General features: G+C 43.0%; 1 protein-coding gene across 2 annotated transcripts; it reads left to right on the top strand.

Annotated features, from left to right (window-relative positions):
* The first annotated feature begins 960 nt into the window (after positions 1-960).
* Positions 961-19,360, top strand: RBBP7 (RB binding protein 7, chromatin remodeling factor). 2 transcript variants are annotated; one of them, XM_036439579.2, is made up of 12 exons: positions 961-1,274; positions 2,121-2,265; positions 5,655-5,800; positions 9,154-9,300; positions 10,293-10,408; positions 14,051-14,211; positions 14,821-14,947; positions 15,056-15,133; positions 15,743-15,819; positions 17,332-17,389; positions 17,966-18,076; positions 19,048-19,360. In XM_036439579.2, exons 1-12 carry the CDS (start codon positions 1,259-1,261, stop codon positions 19,114-19,116), a joined length of 1,251 nt encoding a protein of 416 aa, XP_036295472.1. In that variant the 5' UTR covers positions 961-1,258; the 3' UTR covers positions 19,117-19,360. The 2 variants fall into 2 exon arrangements, with proteins under 2 accessions (XP_036295472.1, XP_036295471.1); XM_036439578.2 differs by having other exon boundaries at positions 9,127-9,300.
* Positions 19,361-19,892: the final 532 nt, after the last annotated feature.

Genomic DNA, 19,892 nt, shown 5'->3' with positions numbered 1-19,892 from the left:
TGCGCTCCTCGGGGGCTACCAAGTTCCCGGGCAAAGCGGGGCTCAGGCCAGCCCGGGGTAGCTTAGAGCAGCTCTACCAGCTTGGACAACTTGGGGTGGGTTCGCCCTGACCCCCACTCCCCACCCCCCGCAGGTCATAAGAATGACTCAGCAGGGGCCGGGGCCTGGGCTGGGATTGAGATAAGCAAGCCAGGGTTTAGAGACCAAAATCTCCTGAAGACCAGAAAGACGCCACAAACCGTGGTCTGAAGGATCTGAACAAATGTGTGAACAAACAAAAATGTAACTCAAGTCCGCTTCGGGCCAGCTGGCGGCCTGCACTAGCGCAGGCCGCGGGGTTTAGCCTAACAGGGAGGCCCAGCGTCCTCTGCAGCCTGAGAACGTCCGGGGGCCTCTGCAAAAGGTCCCCTCTGCCTCTGCTAAAGCCCACCTCGGTTCAACTGGGTCCCAGGAGAGGCGAATCGGCGGGAGGGAAACTTTTCGGGGTGCACCGAACTGCACGCCCGTGACTATCGTGTAGACTTTGAGGGCACACTCATCTCTCGAGACTAGAAACCATTTTCTCCTCTTCGAGATTTTGCTTAGCTAAGTAAGTGGCGGCAGCCTCCCTGCCCCCACCCCCACCCCCACCCTCCCCCGCTCAAGCTGCGGCGGCGAACAGCCACGCCCCGCGGCTCCAGGGCTCGCCTCCGGGGGCTCCCAGCCCCCGCGCAACTTGCAAGCTGAGCCACCACTCGCCCCACCCCCGCGCACCCCCTTCCGCCCCCGCGCCCAGCCCTGGGAGCGTCGGGCGAGTCCTCGCGCCTGCGCCCCGCCGACTTCCTGCCGCGCGACGCCCCGCCCACCCGCCAGAAGCCGCCTCCGAACGCCGCGTGAAGCCTGCCCGCCGCACGCCATTGGCGGAGACGCACAGGCCGTCGGCTCCCAGGCCCGCCCCCCCGCCGCCTCTTACTTTTCCCAGAGCGGATGCGCCTGCGCTCAGCTGCCTGGGCGGGCTGGAAGGCGCGGGTTGAAAAGTCTCGTTCCAAGTTTGGAGAGAGAGGAGAGCGCCTCAGTCCTCGGTACCCGCGAGCGGGGAGGAGGCGGCAGAGAAGGACGCGGCGTCTGGGGAGCCCCCAGGCCTCGAAGCACAGCTCGGGCTTCGAAAGCGACGAGCGTGCGGCGCGCCCGGGAGAGGCAGGAGCGCCTGCGGTTGGGCTGCTCTGTACCGGAGAGGGGAGTCTGAGGCGGCGGCCAGGGGCGAACGACCCGACGCAAGATGGCGAGTAAAGAGAGTAAGAGGCCCCGCGGGGCGGCGCGCGCCGGGGCGGCGGGGGGCGGCGGGCGCGCGAGGCCGCGGCACGCGCCGGAGAAAGGCGCGAACTGGCGTGCGGGGCAGGGGGCGGGGCCGGCGCCGGGCTGGGCGCGCGCCCTCGGGGGCCTCCGCGGGACGCGGCCGTGAGCGCTCCGGGCTCCAAGCACTTCCGGAGCCCCGTGCGGGGCCGCGAGTTGAGCCCCTTCCCTCCCCCACCCCCCACCCCCCTCCGGCTGCGGCGCTCCCTCCGGCGCCCTCTCCCCCTCCCCCCCCCCCCAGCGGAGGCGGCCTTCGCAGCCCGAAAGCGAGCACAGCGGCGCTTTCACGCGCGCGCGCGCGCGCCAAGCGCCTCGGGGTCGCGGCCCCCGTCCGTCCGGGGGATTCTGGAAGCCGCCGGCCTATGGCTGCCCGCGGCGGCTTCGTGGCAGCGGAGGCCTCGCTCGGTGGGGGAGGGGGGGAGCGGGTCGCTGGCTTTCCGCCGCACGTGGATTTGGCTCCCCGGGTGGGTCGCAGAGCCCCTCTACTTAGGGGTCGTCATCTCAGAACAGGTGCGAATAGCTGCAACCAGCACAGCACTTTGGGTGTGCGTGCGATTCCCTCCCCAGGTCTGAGTGCGCAGGCGGCATTGATCGCAAAGTGCAAAAAAATCCGCTTCCTGGTGTTCCGATCCTCCGCACGCTCTGCAGGGGCGGTTAGTTGTCCGCGTTCAAATGAGACGCAACGAGAAAGTATAGGCGAGGTGTGGCCATCTCGAGGTGACCTCCAGGGTCCGTGCGCAGCTTCTGACTTCGATCCCTCTTAGCCACTTCATTTCTCCAAATTCCAGTGTTCGAAGATACTGTGGAGGAGCGTGTCATCAACGAAGAATATAAGATCTGGAAGAAGAACACGCCGTTTCTGTATGACCTGGTTATGACCCATGCTCTTCAGTGGCCCAGTCTTACGGTTCAGTGGCTTCCTGAAGTGACTAAGTAAGGGTTCCTGGCAACTTATTTTGCACAAATTGAACTGTTGTCCTGAATCTCCTTCTTTGGGAATGGTATACGTAGAACGTAAGCGGGTAATCAGTTTAGCCCTGGGGTGAGGGGACAGGTGACTTATTGTCAACACTAACTTAAGTGATTTTATGGGATGATTCCTGAGGGGTAAGTATGATATTCAAATAGGAGAATCCGTCGTGAGACTCACGTTTGTAGGAAGCAGCAGATACACTTGACATTTCTTGGGCTTAAATATAGAACAGCATTTCTGAGCCCAGAGGGATGGGTTTCTTTGCAACTTTATTGAAAAATATCATATGTACAGAGAAATGCACAAATCATAAGCATATGGCTTGATGAATTTTTTACAAAGCAACCAGCCCCCCAAATGAATATATTTGAATTGGCAAAAGGAAAAAGAATTCAGCAGCAGTTCGCTGAAAAAGTGGTATTGGCTTATAGTATGAAACACACTTTGAGGTCACTGTTGGTCTTCATGAGAGCGTTCTTTCCAGCCATTTCTAAAATTTCTCTGGTAGTAATTGCTGACATTTACTAAGCTCTTAGAGCAGAGCCTGACCCATCTATAGAGTTTTATGTCTTATTTTTTGGCTTACTATTAAAAACAAGTAAAAGGAGATATATGTACTGCTATATGTAATACTTTAAACAAAAAAAATTTTAAAAACAACCAATTTCAAGCAAAAAAACAATACTTTGGATTAGTACTTCTTACATTATTTTACGGATGTGGAATTGTAGGCTAATATATGAAATAGCATGCCCGAGATCACACAGGTGGCTAGTGGTGAAGCACACTTTTAAAACCAAAACATATAGCCCCAGAGTTGAGGCAATCCCTGCACTAGACTACCTTTCTCACTTATTTGGACTTTTTTTCTAGTAGGAACTTGGACATGTACTTAGAAGTGCATTAAACTTTGGTATTATGAGCATATACTTTAATGAGGATTAATCAAGCTCTAGAAAAGCTGGGGTTTTGATGACTCAAACCTAAGTTTGAATACTGCCCCCTGCTTCTTTACTAAGAATTTGGGAATTAGTGTAAGTTGATCAGTTTCTGTTCCCGTTGTCTGGTCTGGTAATGGAGGTGTTGATCATGCTGACTGCCTGCTTTGGAGAGAATTCAATAAAATTGTGCATGTTAAAGTGCTGGTGCAGAGTGAGGTACCCAGTAAGTGGTGACTGATGCTGGTTCTCCCACCCCTTCCTATTCAGAAATAATTTGTTAGGATAGAATGATTGTTTCTCCATTTGGATTTCAGTGAAATCTGCTTACTGAAGTCTTTTTAAAATGTTACCTATAATGTGTTCTGTGTAAATATTTTGTAAAGATAATAGATGCATATGTTTTTATCCCAGATACTGATTTTATGGAAGTAAGAACTTAGCAGGAAAAGACTATGTTCCCTAGTGGTCTTTGCATACGAAGAAGTAGAATCTGGCTGTGGGGCCTGCAGTAGCTTTGGGAATGCAGGAAAATGCCAGCCAGCCTGCAAGCATGGCTGTGTGTGTGCTCTGCAGGGTTCTGTTTGGTGTATGAAGGGGCTGTGATTGTATTTTGTCCCTATACAAAGCAGTAGAAATGTTGGCTACTCATTAGTCTTCTGCAGCCTTCGGTGTATCCAGTATTGGAGGGATATAGCATAGTAATAACTGGCTGGGGAAAATAGGCTTGTGTTTTAAGAATGGGAGATGAGAAGATTTGCAGTAAAAAGAAAAATCCCAGTATTATGATTGAGTTGGGAAACCAGAATCGTTGAGCTTTAGATTCCAGAGAACCTTTTCAGGTCCTCCATGCCATCCTGGAGCTGTGCTCCTTAGAAAGGTCCTGTGATGGAACTTTTACCTGTTGTTCTTCGTTTTTCTGCTTAACCCCATAAAAAAAACAAATCACTTCCCTTTTTTTTTTTTTTTAATGTCAGCGTTAACATTGCTCTTTGGTGCCTCCTTTCAAGCATTCCTATTTATTTTCAAGTGGTTCTGGTGAGATATGTTTAATTTGCTTTTCATGTTGAGCCACTCTTCCCTGGAAAGGCTTCATTTTATCTAAGTTCTCCTAAAGTACATTGCCTAGAGCCTAATTTTCCAAGTGTGGTTTTTCCAGCAAAAAAATAAGTGGGTGAATGGTCATGCGCATTGCCTCCCCCCTCCCCATATAAGTTCCTCTAAAGTGGAATTAATTTCCCTTTTTTAAATTTTTATTGTTGAGAGTAGTACAAACGCCCACCACTCCCCCATTTTTCCCTCTTGATGACTGCTTCATATATTTGGCCACTAAGCATACATCAACTAAGATTCATGTCTTTTTTCCAGCAAGCTGCTATTACTTGGCTGTGGCCACCTTATTCTGTTCTTGGAGTTGGGTGCATATTTATTGTGTGGTGTGTTTTTTTTAACTTTAACACATATTTTGGTAAAATTTCATTTTGTATTTTTTAATTATTACTAAGTTCCATGCCTAAAAGTAACTCTCAATTCTTTTTTAAAATATATTTTTATTTTTTTCAGAGAGGAAGGGAGAGAAAGAGAGAAACATTAATGATAAGAGAATCATCTGTGGGTTGCCTTCGCATGCCTCCACACTGGGACTCGAACTGTGACCTCCTGGTTCATAGGTCAACAGGCAACCACTGAGCCATGCGGGCCGGGCAAACCTTTTTTAAAATATAAACTGAATCCTTTGTACAACTGAAGTTGAGAAACAGATAAATAGCTTAACATGTCTAGTGTTGGGGCCCAGAGCCCTACTTCTCGGCCCTCCACTGAAGTGGAACCAAGGGATACTGGTGAAATTGCTATTCAGATATACAAAGGGGAAAGCCATTGTTAATAGATGCAGATGCAAAAATCACTGTTTGGACCAAAGTGCCAAGAGTTCTTTAGCCTCAAATCGGTTTCCATAGAAGTAGGCAATAAAGACACACACACACACACACATCCTGTAAAATTGAGAAGGCCCATTTCATAAGCTTTAGCACCATAAATGTAAATAGGGGGTTTTCACATCATGCCATTTGCACTTATAATCTGTTTAAGTGAAGAAACTGAGGTCCACGGGGAAGTTGTGATTTAAGAAACTGCGTGTAGCTAATTTTAGTTTGAGCCAGGACTTAAACCCAGTTTTTCTGACCCAACACCTTATTCTTTCCATTCTTACCTTGTTGCCTCTTATTGGGAAATCAGAAACATGTAGTGTGTTAAAGTTGAAGGTATTTTTTAGGTGAGAACTCATTATTTAGTAGTACAGGGATCAGTGATTAACTGAATTAAATTATGTTTTCAATTTTATCTTTATTGTTGAGACAACTGATTTCTTATAGGAAGGATTAGTGTGACTTATTTTCTTCTCCAAACAGACCAGAAGGAAAGGATTATGCCCTTCACTGGCTAGTGCTGGGGACTCACACGTCTGATGAGCAGAATCATCTCGTGGTTGCTCGAGTCCATATTCCGAATGATGATGCACAGTTTGATGCTTCCCACTGTGACAGCGAAAAGGGTGGTAGGTATACCATACATTCCAGTATTGCTGTCTTAAGCCTTTTTCCAATTACATGCTAGTAAAACTTTGTACTAATCTCTTTTGGTCCAGCAGTTTAACTCCTAGGACTCTATTCTACGGAACTTCTTGCCACAGGCGCACAAAGATTCCACAGTAGCATTATTTGTAGGGTTGACAGAAATATTAGGATCACCCGAGCAAAACAACCCAGACAGTAGTTCATAGGAAATTAAACACAGTAGGGTGCATGTTTGAAATATTGTGCAGTAATTCTAAAAATGAGATAAATCTGTCAGCACCGGTATGGAAAAGTGTCCAAGATAAACCGGGTGACTGGGTGCATAGAAAAAGGCAGGAGGCATACATACCAGTTAAATCAGTTCATAGTGAGGGTTCTTATGGAAACTATTGACTTCATTGGTGATTTTTTCCCTCCGAACGTACATACGTACATTCCCCTGCTTTGATATCCCCCTGACCACCCAAGTTCCAACCAAGTTCTGGTGCTTTTGCTGGGAAGATTCACAAGACTTGAGAACAAATTATACTCGTGGCTAAAGTTTGTTACAATAAACAGTACAGAACAGAAGCAGCAGGACGGGAACAAGATATGCATCAGGGAGTCCAGGGAGGTCTGTTACAAGTCTCCTTTAGGGCTGCACAGGATGTGCTTTCTCTCTGGCAGCAAACGACAGGGAAACGAGCAGTGTCTGCCCAGGAAAACCCATTCTAATGACAAGGTCTGAGGCTCTCATGGGGGGCTGGTTTCATAGGCACATCCTGTCCTTCAGGCAGCCAGCCATGACACTGAAACTCGGGACCCCAGTCATGAAACCAGGAGCGTATCGTCAATGTTGATATTTGTGCGCAGCAGCCCTGACAGACTGGTACGGCACAGTCCATTGAACCAGATGTACACCACAAAAATCATCAACCCATCAGTGACACCGAGAACATTCTTAATCCATGTTCCCAGGACTCGGCGAAGGGTCAGTCATGGTCCCAGTGTCCCTCACAGCTCTGAGGGTTAAGCAACCAGACCTGTTGCTTACTGCACAGCCTCAAATGATTTAATAGTTTTTACCATTTCCTAGTTCTTGCTTTAGGTTCTTGTCTTAGTGAAAATAGCGCATTACAGCTCAAGTCCCATCACCCGTACTCCATTCCTCCCTCTCCAGAATTCGCTGTCCTGAAATTAGTGTGCCATCTTCAACTGTTGATATTTTTATTACTTATGCGATAGTAAATACGCATAATCTTCTTTTGCAGCTTGCTTTTTTTCATTTAATATTATTTTTAAGAATAGATATTTTTTAATTCTCACCTGAAGATATGTTTATTAAATTTACTTAGAGAGGAACAGGGGGAGAGAGAAATACCAATCGGTTGCCTCCAGTGTGTGTCCCGACTGGTGATCAAACCCACAACCTTTTTTATGTACTGGACAATGCTCCAACCAATTGAGCCATCCGGCCAGGCCATTCAATATTATTTTTTAATGTATATCATGTAGATATCTATCTTATTATTTTAATTGCTGCATAGTATTCCGTTGTGATTAAACATTAGTTTATTCATTCTTCTTAGAGGCAGTTGGAGTATATCTAAAGGAGCTGGCAAACTTGAATATCTTGATGGGAGAAAGGTTAGAAGGAACCCTTGGAGTCCATGGGGGAAGGGGCAGGTTTTGAACAGGCTCTCGGGAGATAAGAGATAAAGTAATCTGGAGGGATAGTCTTAGGAAAGGGGAGGCACTTTTCCCTTTTTTTAAATCTTTATTGTTGAAAGTTATTACATATGTCCCCTTTTTTCTCCGTTGACCTCTCCTAGCCTGCCCCAGGCCTTCACCACATTACTGTCTGTGCCCATGGGTTAAGCATATATGCATTAAAGTTCATTGGTTGATCTCTTTCCACCCACCCTCCCCTGCCTTCCCTCTGAGGTTTGACAGTCTGTTCGATGCTTCTAGATCTCTATAATATGTTCATAAATTTATGTTGTTCATTCGATTCCACCTATGAATGAGATTGTGCGATCTTTCTTTGACTGGTTTATTTTGCTTAGCATAAGCCTCTCCAGGTCCATCCATGCTGTGCAAATGGTAAGAGTTCTTTGGCACATTTCTTCCATTGACACGATGGGCAGGGAAATGCGGAGAGTGAAAGAGGGGATCTCGTGGTTGTGTGAGAGGAGGAGTTGTGGGATGGGAGATGATTTTCAGCTACACAGAAATAGGAAGCTAACATTTGCCGTGGAGAAGAGTGGCTAAATTCTGGTATGAGCCATGGGAGCTGATGTTCCTGAAACATTCCCACATCGAAAAAGCTGGCTGAAACTGAGAAATGGGTTACTGCTCTCAGCGTGTTTTCACCCGGTCCCACCCAGGCTGTTTGACTTGTTACCTGCCTGGCTCCATTGGGCATTTGAGTGAGTATTCTCTTGACCAGAGACACGGTGAGCTGAAAAGGAATGTGCACAGAAGCAGCAAGATATGTCAGGGAAAAATAACAATTATAATGTGAAGCCTCCCCGAACTTCTGGTGTCGGCAACTAATTCAAGTTTTTATCTATGAATACAAAAAAAAGAAAATGTTCTTGTTTGCTATCATCTGCTTACATGTTCTCTACTTTTATTCTTTCTGCTATCATCTTGCTGTTTCCCAGACATTACATTAGTTCTTATGTGGCTTTGTTATTTCTCTAGGGCCTTTATATAACCATTTCACACTATGGTCTTATCCCCACATCAGATAGAAAGGTTAAGCTCCCTCGTTTTAGTGTCGGCATTCTGCTAGCAGTTGAACCAAGTATGCTGGTGGAACTAGCATGTATGTGTTCCTTAGATTTGGGTGACAACTAGTAGGCATGGATATCCTATTTGAGGATATTTTTTTTACTTTAGACTCAGGAGTGTTTATACTCCTGTGGGTGAAACCTTCCCTGTCTTGAAACCTAGAATGCTCATTCACTGCAGCACTTCTGAGTTAGTTGTACTTGCACTAAAAAGCTGAAGTGTGTTTATTATGTGGTTATTTACATTTTAGTGAATGAGTACATCATCTTCAGACGTGAAAGAGGGCAATTTTTAATTGTTTTGGATCCAAGATGGAGCTGAATTAACTTGCATAAAACAGCTCTCAATATTTTCTAACACAAATGGACTTTGAGAAGAAATTAATTCCAAGTGGCAAGTGAACCAATACTTTGGTGTTCGCTCGCACCAATTTGTGTTGTAGTCTGTCAAATTAAAATCTACTGGGTTGATTAAATCGATTGGTGGACTTTAACTGTGAGTGTATGTGTTTATTTCTTTCTTCTCACATTAGAATTTGGTGGCTTTGGTTCTGTAACAGGAAAAATTGAATGTGAAATTAAAATCAATCACGAAGGCGAAGTAAACCGTGCTCGTTACATGCCGCAGAATCCTCACATCATCGCTACAAAGACACCATCTTCTGACGTGCTGGTTTTTGACTATACAAAGCACCCTGCTAAACCAGGTAAAAGCCAAGCCGTTGCTTGACCATTCTTGCTTGATTCCAAATAACTGCTTTGAAGTCATTCAAACTAGTCTACACTACAATTTTTCAAGGTTTAAAAACGGTTTTGTAGGTCCAATAACCACGCTTGATTTCAGTGATTTAACAGAAGGACCTCGCAGCAGATTTGACTCCTGGCAGCAAACTCTATAGAGCAAAAGCAGAAGGAAATAGATACAGGTCAGGCATATAGGCTCCTGAATCCTTCCCTGCTGTGGCCACAGAGAGCACACATTCTCTGTAGCAGCAAACGACAGGGGCACGTGCTAATGTCTCTGCCCAGGGAAGCCCCTTTGAATCTCAGGATCTGGAGTTTTTATGGAGATCTGGTTACATAGGCACATCTCGCTTTATGACCAGTCACGGTACGGGAAAGTCAGGACCCCAGCAGTGGTAATAATCATGAATCTTGCTAAACAATCCTACAAGTCTTAACACGCTGCCACTGCATGCCCTACTGCTCTGGGCTTATAAAACTTCGTTCTTAGTGACATGAATAATTTTGTGAGGGTCACATTCCCAGGAGCTGGCTAAGGGTCAGTCATGGTTACAGGCTATCCCAGATATTTGCAAGGACTGAGCAACCAGACCTGCTATGTTATCTCTTTCCTTATAAAAATTTTTTTTAAAAACTGACCCAGAGGTGAGGCGGTTTGTCATTGCACAAATTTGTAGAATAGCTATAGTTTTCAGTATTTTGTGTTAGAACTAGTACTAGGCTTTGCAAAGGAACCGGTTGTTTTATGAGTGTGAGACCTGGTTTGTGTTGAAAATTTGGAATGAAGCACACAGAACAGCTTTCCAAGGCAACTTTGGGTCAGACCAAGTCCTTGTGTGTATGCAGTGCTATTCCAAGCATAAATAAATGTTATGGCTCACTCAGGTCAGGCTTTGCTCTTACCGATTCCAGTAAACCAGTAACTGGTAGTTAATGTGTTTCTTCTTTTCTTTAGACCCAAGTGGAGAGTGTAATCCTGATCTTAGGCTGAGAGGCCATCAGAAGGAAGGCTACGGTCTTTCCTGGAATTCTAATTTGAGTGGACATCTGCTAAGTGCATCTGACGACCATGTAAGAAACCTATTCTTTCTACTCTACTCGTGTAATAGAAACTATGAAGTATTTGTGAGGCCTGAGTAATATAAATAACATTTTATTTTGTTTTCTGTTTGTGTACAGTTCTGTGGGATTTAGTGTATTTACAAATCTGTGAAATCATCACTATATAATTCAAAAATATCTTCATAAAATGTCACAAAAAGAAACTTCATACCCATTAGCAGTCTTTCCTCAGTCCATCCTTCTCACAGCTCCTGGAAACTATTAATTTATTTTCTATCTCTGTAGATTTGTCTCTCCTTAATATTTCATACAAATGCAATCATAATTTATGTGGCGATTTATGTTTGGCTTCCTTCACTTAGCATAATGTCATCTGTGTTGAAGCATATGTCAGTACCCCATTTTTATAGCTGAGTAATATTTCATCATAATGATATACTATAGTTTTATTCACTTATCAGTTAGACATTTGGCTTTCTTCCACTTTGGAGCTATTTTGAATCCTGTTGCTGTGAACATTTCTGTACAAGTTTTGTGTGGACATGTGTTTTAATTTCTCTTGGCTAATTACCTAAGAGTGGAATTACTGGATCATATGGTAACTCTATGTTTAACTTATTGAAGAACTGCCAAATTGTTTTCCAAAGCAGCTGCACCACTTCACATTCCCACCAGCAATGTACCAGGGTTCTAGTTTCTCCGTGCCCTCACCAACACTTGTTATTGTCTGTCTTTTTTATTATAGCCATCCTAGTGGGTGTGAAGTGGTACCTCGTTGCGGTTTTGATTTACATTTCCCTGACAACTAATGATGAATATCTTTTCATGTGCTTATGGGCCACTTGTATATCTTGGGGAAAATGAGTATTTAAGTCCTTTGTCCATTGCTAAATTTTGTGGGAAGTTTTAATTGTTGAATTGTAAGGGTTCTTTGTATATTCTAAATAGATACATGATTTATCAGATATATGATTTCAGAAAATGTTCTCCTATTCTGTGGCTTGTCTTTTCACTTTTTTTTTTAATATATTTTATTGACTTTTGTACAGAGAGGAAGGGGGAGAGAGAAAGAGTTAGAAACATCGATGAGAGAGAGTCATAGATCAGCTGCCTCTTGCACACCCCCTACTGGGGATATGCCCACAACCAAGGTACATGCCCTTGACCGGAATCAAACCCGGGGCCCTTCAGTCCCCAAGCCGACGCTCTATCCATTGAGCCAAACTGGTTCCGGCTCTTTTCACTTTTTTGATGATGTTCTTTGAAACACAGAAGTATTTAATTTTTAGCCCAGTTTATGTATTTTATTTTGTCATTTATGCTCTTGGCATTGTATCTTAAGAAACCATATATAACCCAGCATCAAAAAAATTTATACCAATGTTTTCTAAGACTTACTTTAACTCTTACATTTAGTTCTTTGATCCATTTTGAGTTAATTTTTATATATAGTGTGAGGTAGGAGTCCAACTTCATTCTCTGCATATGGATATCCAGTTTTCCCACCACCATTTGTTGAAAAGACAAATCTTTCCCTGTTGAGTTACTTCAACATTCTTATTATAAATTGTTTTAACAATTAAAAGTACCATACAACTGCAAAGAGATCTCATTGTATTATAGATCCATGTTTGTAGCATTCATGCCACTTAACGGCCCCATAGCTTTATGGATTCCATATTATAAGCAGAAAGTGTTTGGAATGACTCCAACCAAGGGTAGACTTCTGGAGCTCATGTAATTTGGCCGCACTTTGTCAGCTTTTTGAGAGTACATTTCTTGTCTTCCTTAGTATATCCCAATGCCTAGAACAGGATCTGTCACATCACAGATTTTTATATTTCTGTTGATTGTAGTTTCTGTTAGGCTTTTTAAAATACTGAAAATAGCCGAAACCAGTTTGGTTCAGTGGATAGAGCGTCAGCCTGCGGACTGAAAGGTCCCGGGTTCGATTCCGGTTAAGGGCATGTACTTTGGTTGCGGGCACAGCCCCAGCAGGGGGTGTGCAAGAGGCGGCTGATCGATAATTCTCTCTCATCGATGTTTCTAACTCTCTATCCCTCTCTTTTCCTCTCTGTAAAATATCAAAATATATATTTTTTTAAAAATAAAAATAAAATACTGAAAGTAGTTAATTGGCCCAGTGTATATCAACAAACTAAGGGCCCGTGTACTAATTTTTTGTTACTTGGAAAATAGCTGTTACTTCTGGGAAATAGCTTAATTACAGAAACCCTTTCAGATAAGAAAGTGATTTAAAAACAAATTAAACCATTACCAGTGTCAGTGTAACTAGTTTGAACATACCTTAATGGAATTACCTCATATTTTACACAGTTGGATGAGAATCAGTGTCCTATAGCTTGTAGTTTTTTTGTTTTTTGTTTTTTTTTGTGTGTGTGTTTGTTTTTCATAAAGCTTAAGACTTTCCTGTTAATTTTTTGTGTGTTGGTATATCAAAAGAAGACTATCTTCAAGAGCCTACTGGCCCCATGGCCTCTCCTTGGGCTTGCAGAGCATGCCAAGGGGTCTGTCTGCAGGCCCCAAGCTCTGGCCTCTCATAGCCTAGTAGGGCTTACTGGGTCATTCACTTGTCGTACTTCCGATGTCTGCAGTGGTTCCTCCCATGAGGGGCTTGTTCAAAGACTTTTGCCTTTTATTTAGGCATGTTTTCGTTTCAATTACCAGTCTCCCAACTTAGTGTGAACATTTAGGACATGCACATCTGTTCAGTGCACATGTGTCAAACACAAGGCCCGCGGGCCAAATCCGTCCCGCCAGGCCTTGCAATGTGGCCCGCACCGCGCTGTCATCACTGCACTCCGCTGCGTTTCCATCACAATGACAGTTTATGACTGTTCAGTAAACCATTCGGCCCGCGATTTAGGCTGGATTTTAGATTTTGGCCCCTTCTCTGATTGAGTTCGACACCCCTAGTTCAGTGGATACCAAATGCTGCGTTCTCAGTGTTCTGTAATCTAGCCTAGATGAATTTAAGATGCTTGACTATATATTGGTAGAAATTCTAATCCAAGTGTTTCTGGCCTGCCAATGTGCTGGTCTCCCCATGCATGTCTCTATTACAGTGTATTTTATTTGCCCTTTGCTTCTCGGATCATAGAATCTACACTTAATAGATACACACTATTGTTCATGAAACTTCACTTTGGTTTATAGTGCACTCCCTCGTGTTTGTTTCTAACGTTCATAGAGTTAATCTAGAGATCTAGTGCTCAAAATCCGTGCATGGGTGGGGTCCCTAGGCCTGGCTGGCGATAGGGGCCGGGCCAGCTGGGGCCTGCTGGCTGTCAGGTGGAGCTGGCCGACTGCCAGGCGGGGCCTGCCAGCGGTGGGGAGGGGCCTTGAGAGGTTTGCGGGCCGTGGGGAGGGACCAAGGGAGATTGGCTGGCTCTGGGAGCACACTGACCACCAGGGGGCAGGTCCTGCATTGAATGTCTGCCCCCTGGTGGTCAGTGCGCATCATAGTGACTGGTTGACTAGTCATTCTGGTTGTTCGGTCCTAACAGTCACTTAGACTTTTATATATAGATAGTTTTGTTCTAATGAAGTTATTTTAAATAAGATATTAGCATTTAAATTCAATCTTTTATGGCTTCTATGTGTATTCCTCTCCCCCCTCCCCTTCTTTAGACTGTCTGTCTGTGGGATATAAATGCTGGACCAAAGGAAGGCAAAATTGTGGATGCTAAAGCCATCTTTACTGGCCACTCGGCTGTTGTTGAGGATGTGGCCTGGCACCTGCTGCACGAGTCACTGTTTGGATCTGTTGCTGATGATCAGAAGCTTATGATGTAAGGTTGAAAGTTCAGTGGGTGGTGGTGTAGGGTGAATGACCATCAGTGATTGTGGTGGCCTGTGGTTTAATTCCTTTTTTAAAAAAAAAATATGAACTGGCTTTTAAGAAAGAAAGAAACAGCTCAAACATGCTTGGTATGGAGATAAATATCAAAATTGAGATCAGGGTGACTTTTGAAGATGAGGGAGGAGAATGATTATATCAGGGCATGGCCACAGGGCTGCATTCAACAATCTAGAATGCTTTTTATCTCAAAGGAACCATTGCAGGAGGTAAATAAGGCAAAATACTGAAATTAGACAAGTCTGGGTTTTAGGTATCAAATTGTTATCTGCTTTGTCAATATTTTGTGTATGCTTGGTAAATTAAGACAGAAATGTATTATAATAAATGAGAAACCAAAAATAACGGCCCTAGTTTATTCTCCATAGGGTTAGAACATATCATTTAGCGGTTGGAAGTCTAAATTGCCAATTCTAGGTGTGGTTGGTGTCTGAAGGGGCAAGTGTAGAGGTGATGTGGAGTTGATGAGGAAATGAGCTTGAGGGAGAAGTTGGGGAGAGTCGAGTGGCCTCCCTGTGAGCCTCGTAACTTTGTGTTTTAGATGGGACACCAGATCCAATACCACCTCCAAGCCAAGCCACCTGGTGGATGCACACACTGCTGAAGTCAATTGCCTGTCATTCAATCCCTACAGCGAGTTCATTCTCGCAACTGGCTCTGCGGATAAGGTTTTTATGTTTTTCCATATAACCCAGTTGTTTTGTACGGTAATCAGACATTTTAAAATTCTTACGGAAAATGCAAAAATGAATTCCTTTTCACTTGTTTTTCTTCAGACTGTAGCTTTATGGGATCTGCGTAATTTGAAACTAAAGCTCCATACCTTTGAATCTCATAAAGATGAAATTTTCCAGGTACGTTACAGTCTTCTGGTGTCTTTATGTCAGGTTTTAGTAACTTTTTGGCAGGGGGTGGGGATTAAAATTTTTTCTTCTTTTATATCATGGGTATGGAATGTTGCTTTTTTTAAAAAAAGTTCCTCTTCTGTGTAAGTTAACTAGTGGGAAATAACTTGGAGCTTTTTGAAAGACTGTTAGTTCATAAGTAGAAGAAAAAGTTTTGCAAAACAGATAAGCTAGTGAAATCCAAGGATTCTTTAGCTAAGGTATGTCAGCATGGTGGCTCCTCCAGTGAAACAGTTTCTTGTATGATGTTTCAAATAGAGATTTGTATAGGTCAAAATACACTTCACTGAAAAATTTAAAAGTTTGGGATAATTATGGGGCTGAGTAAGATTACTGGGCTCCTAGCTGAATTCCCCTGATTGAAGAGCGCATCCTTCCTGGAGGCAGGCCAGGGATATGGGCCATGTAAGAGCACTTGGCAGGATTGGACAAGAAGGGTGAGGGCTGTAGGCCAAGGAGAGGATACAGAACACATCATGGGAAAATGGTGAGGATTAGGACAGTGTCCACAAACCTTAGAATGGATGACTTTCTACATTTCCAAATATGTATTGCTAGGTCCACTGGTCTCCACATAACGAAACTATTCTGGCTTCAAGTGGTACTGATCGCCGCCTGAATGTGTGGGATTTAAGGTAACTCAGAACCTGATGATGAGAAACTGCATATAAATATGCTAATCTAAGATTATGTAATTTATAAATGTAGAGCAATTTGCTAACCCCAGTTTAATGAGTCTAATGTTAAATTTTAAGTACCTTCCTGAAGAATCTTTGTTCTATAAGACATAAGCAAATCAGCAAATGAGTTGTAAAATAAATTTAGGCAGTGTTTTATTTTTCTATTGATATTCAGGATTAAAGTTGAGGGAGGTGTGCATTTTTGTGTTGTAACATCTCATGGGATCTCACGTCTGCAGGACTAGTCTTTCTCAGAGACTCTGCCATTTGCTCTTCTCTGCTTTCGTCGATTCAACGGGCAGATGAGCTTCTGTGGGTTGTGTAACTGCTGGGGATATACTTAGTGACAGGATAAGCATAGCTCATGCTGTCAAGAGAGTTCATGTTCTTAGAGCACAGAGCACTGTATAGTTTTCATTTTTTACAGTTCTTGACCTCAGAGTGGCCATTCAATGACCAAAGAATAGTTTTATTCCTGCCTGTAGTAAATGTGTTAAAGTGGACTGAGTTTTTAGTGTATTAAAACCAAACCTGCCTTAATACGAGACAGTAGCCCCATCCTTCAGTGTACAGAATAGATAGTGCAGCATAAAATGCTGTCATTGTTATTTGAGTACGTTTGAAAACAATTTTAGTAGTAAAATTAGAAACATAAAACAAAAATATATACTGACTGTATGAGGTGCTACAGCAAGGTTTAGAAGTCTGCTACCCTGGCACCTGGATTATCCCTAAAATTCATGTATGACTGCTTACTGTTAACATTACATTAGATAAAATTACAGATTAAAGTGGTCAGTTTTAGCAGTTATACTCTTGATAGGGAGAGGAGAAACAATTGTCTAGCAGGCCCACATGTTTGGTTAGTTTGCTTGGTTTTATGGGAAGGAAAAAAATATCACTTAGAAGGTTGTGTGTTTTTCCCCAGCAGTTTCTATTAACAAAGTCTACCTTTGGGCTAGATAAGTGGTCTGTCACTTAAGAGTGATTTCATTATTGGGGCTGTTGGCATTTTCTACAAATTGAAAGTTTTGAGAGAGGGAGGGGGAACTTAACCTTCCCTTGGCTTATTCATTCCATAAAGTTGCTTTGTTGTCATTTCTTCAGATATGTGGTACTGATGTGTCATTATTTCTCACTTCTGGAATGAAAAAGGCTTTAAGAGTGAAGAGTAGCTTCTTATATGCTTTTCTCCTTTTAATTCTAATGTAGTAAACACTACAATGAAAATTATGAATTTTAATATTAACAAATTATATTCTGCAGCTTCAATTATGAATAGCTCTTACCCATTTCCAGAAAAACAATCCACTTTCCCACCAAATACTATAAAAACTAATTGATAGCAGCATATAAATGTTTTTCCACTGTGTGCTTTAAGATGCGCTTTCTGGGCTGACACTGGTTTTGCAAACATTCATGCTGCAAGAATTTCAATAACAAAAGCATTATGCTCTTTCTTAATAGCAAAATTGGAGAAGAACAATCAGCAGAAGATGCGGAAGATGGGCCTCCTGAACTCCTGGTATATGTTGGCTTTCTTATGCAAGATGAAATGTCACATGCAGATTGGATTCTATCATTGATCCCATGTATATAGAATCTGAGTCAAAACTTCTAGTTCTTAGTTTCCAATTGGAGGTCTTGGAGGTTGTTGTAATTGGGGTTTGACATTTATTGAAAATAGGAAATAGAGCCCAGTAGGTTCTGGCCAATGTTTCATTAAGAATAATTCAAGCTCCTGGGAAACAGTATACAGTAACTCCTTATTGATTTCAATTGTAATATTTGAGGGATTATTGGGGGTAGCAGATATTCAATTAGAAACCCTTAACACTAACAGTGGGGAAAATGGTTAATGACTGGATTTTTAAGTTCCCTGCCTAGAAACTAACCTTGATGCCAATAGTGCCCATCTCCCTCCTGTTCCTGATCAAATTATCTTGGCAGCTCCTTGAAGGTTGAGGTTTATGTGGTGGTGTGCTAAGCCTGTGCCCGCCCTCCAAACTGCAGGACAGTGACACCCACTCCTGCTGGTGCAAGACTGATGCTCTAGCTAAAGATAAGAAACCAAGGCTTTTTTTGTTGTTCCTATTGACAGTTTATTCATGGAGGACACACCGCCAAGATATCAGACTTCAGCTGGAACCCCAATGAGCCATGGGTCATTTGCTCGGTGTCTGAGGATAACATCATGCAGATCTGGCAAATGGTGAGCTAAAGCATTTTTTCTCTTAAATGGCTATCTTGTAAAGGAGAGATTTACTGATAAAATAGAAATATTTCAAAAATCTAGATGTATATTGTACCAGATATTTATAAAAAGGGACTAATTTTTAAAAATCCTTCTCCATTTTAATGACAATTTTTAGTTACATATTCATCTGTCCAGTTAGGAGAAATCTCTGTACGTATCTGTATATAAACAGATGTAGTCACAGCATGTGCTGTGATTTTCATTACTTTTTCAACTGGGCTCTTGACGTCACTGCTCTATGCCCAGTGTCTGTTGTCATACACATGGAGAATAAAGGAGCCCCAACCAGTTTGCGACGGCCTGTGGACTGAAGGGTCCCAGGTTCGATTCCAGCCAAGGGCACATGCGCGGGTTGCGGGCTCGATCCCCAGTGGGGGGGTGTTCAGGAGGCAGCCAATCAGTGATTCCCTCTCATCATTGATGTTTTCTCTCTCTCTCCCTCCCTTCCTCTTTGAAATCAATAAAAATAACATTTAAAAAAAGAATAAAGGAGGAAAATGTCGAGTGTACTGAGCACTCTGAAGGTTAGCACTAAGTATATGACCGACATCTCTGAGGCAGTGAGGTGTTAACCAACCCTCATAAACCTCGGATATCACTCCCTCTAAATGATGCTTGCAATGCTTTTGTGAAACACCTTTTATGAACAATAATTTAAATAAATGGTGCTTGGGCATCTAGGGGTATATGTGGAATTATACACTGGCCTGCCTTTCCTCGTTAAATTTAAATGTTGAGGGTTGGGGGGAGGAGTGGGGAACACACAAGGAAAACCACTAAACTACTCTAAAGATGTGTCCACTTCCAACACTAAAAACACTGCCCCATGAATCCAAAAATCTGGAATAATTAAATGCTATTTTTAGATAGTCTTGTAAAAACCATGGGGAGTTATACCTATGAATTTATTTGGTTGTTATCTCCAGGCTGAAAATATTTACAATGATGAAGAGTCAGATGTCACAACCTCGGAACTGGAGGGGCAAGGATCTTAAACTCGTATGAGAAGTGTTTCTGTTGAATGTAAAGCTAACATGAATGCTTGGTTTATCAAGCGCAAAAAAAAAAAAAAAAAAAGCATTGTATAGTAGGAAATGTTAAGTGGGATGGCATATGGCATATGGCGTTCTTTACCTTCTGATTCTAGCACTTTCAAGTGAGCTATTGCGTTCTGTATCATATCGTAGCTTTTAGGGAAGAAAGAAATGTTGCTAAGAACATGACACTTTTAAAATACAAGTAGCAGGGTACTGCCTTTGATTCAAATATTTTAAGTTCTTGTTTTCTGAAACTAAGTGCTTGCTGTTCCCAAATATGCAAGAATAACTTTTACACTTTTCCCCTCCAACACTTGTTGATTGGCTTTGCAGAAAATAAAGTTTGAAAATAAAGTTTGTTTTATTCTTTTAGAACCTGGGTAGGGATGTGTGTCTGTCTGTCCCCTTTATTGAGAAGAGTGTGTGTGTGTGTGTGTCCCTTTCTTGTGAGCTTTCCCCGAATTTCTTCCTACAGTGCATGACAGATAGTATCCTAAATCCAAAGGTGGGAGAAGCTATTTTGTGGTTGGTAGATTTGTAAACCTAGAGAACTGCCTAAGCTGTCATCTGACCTGCATCCTGTTTGTGCTCTGACTTTGGCAGTTTTAAACACTATAGATTTCCCCCCCAAAAGAATGAAAGGAAGCTTGTTTGCTTACATGTCAGGGATCTACAGAGGGGACAAAACCAGCTTACAAGTTGGCCCCTCAACCTTTGTTGTAAGGCCTGCCAGC

Source organism: Pipistrellus kuhlii, unplaced genomic scaffold (genome assembly GCF_014108245.1).
Source record: "Pipistrellus kuhlii isolate mPipKuh1 unplaced genomic scaffold, mPipKuh1.p scaffold_m20_p_16, whole genome shotgun sequence".
NCBI lineage: Eukaryota > Metazoa > Chordata > Mammalia > Chiroptera > Vespertilionidae > Pipistrellus > Pipistrellus kuhlii.
Note: the sequence above shows the minus strand (reverse complement) of the source record. Positions and strands in the feature narration are given on the sequence as shown.

Excerpts from the sequence above, each read along its gene's own strand:
- RBBP7 (XM_036439578.2), top strand. Across the intron at positions 9,301-10,292 it reads AAAGCACCCTGCTAAACCAG|ACCCAAGTGGAGAGTGTAAT; the intron begins GTAAAAGCCAAG and ends TCTTTTCTTTAG. Across the intron at positions 10,409-14,050 it reads TAAGTGCATCTGACGACCAT|ACTGTCTGTCTGTGGGATAT; the intron begins GTAAGAAACCTA and ends CCCCTTCTTTAG.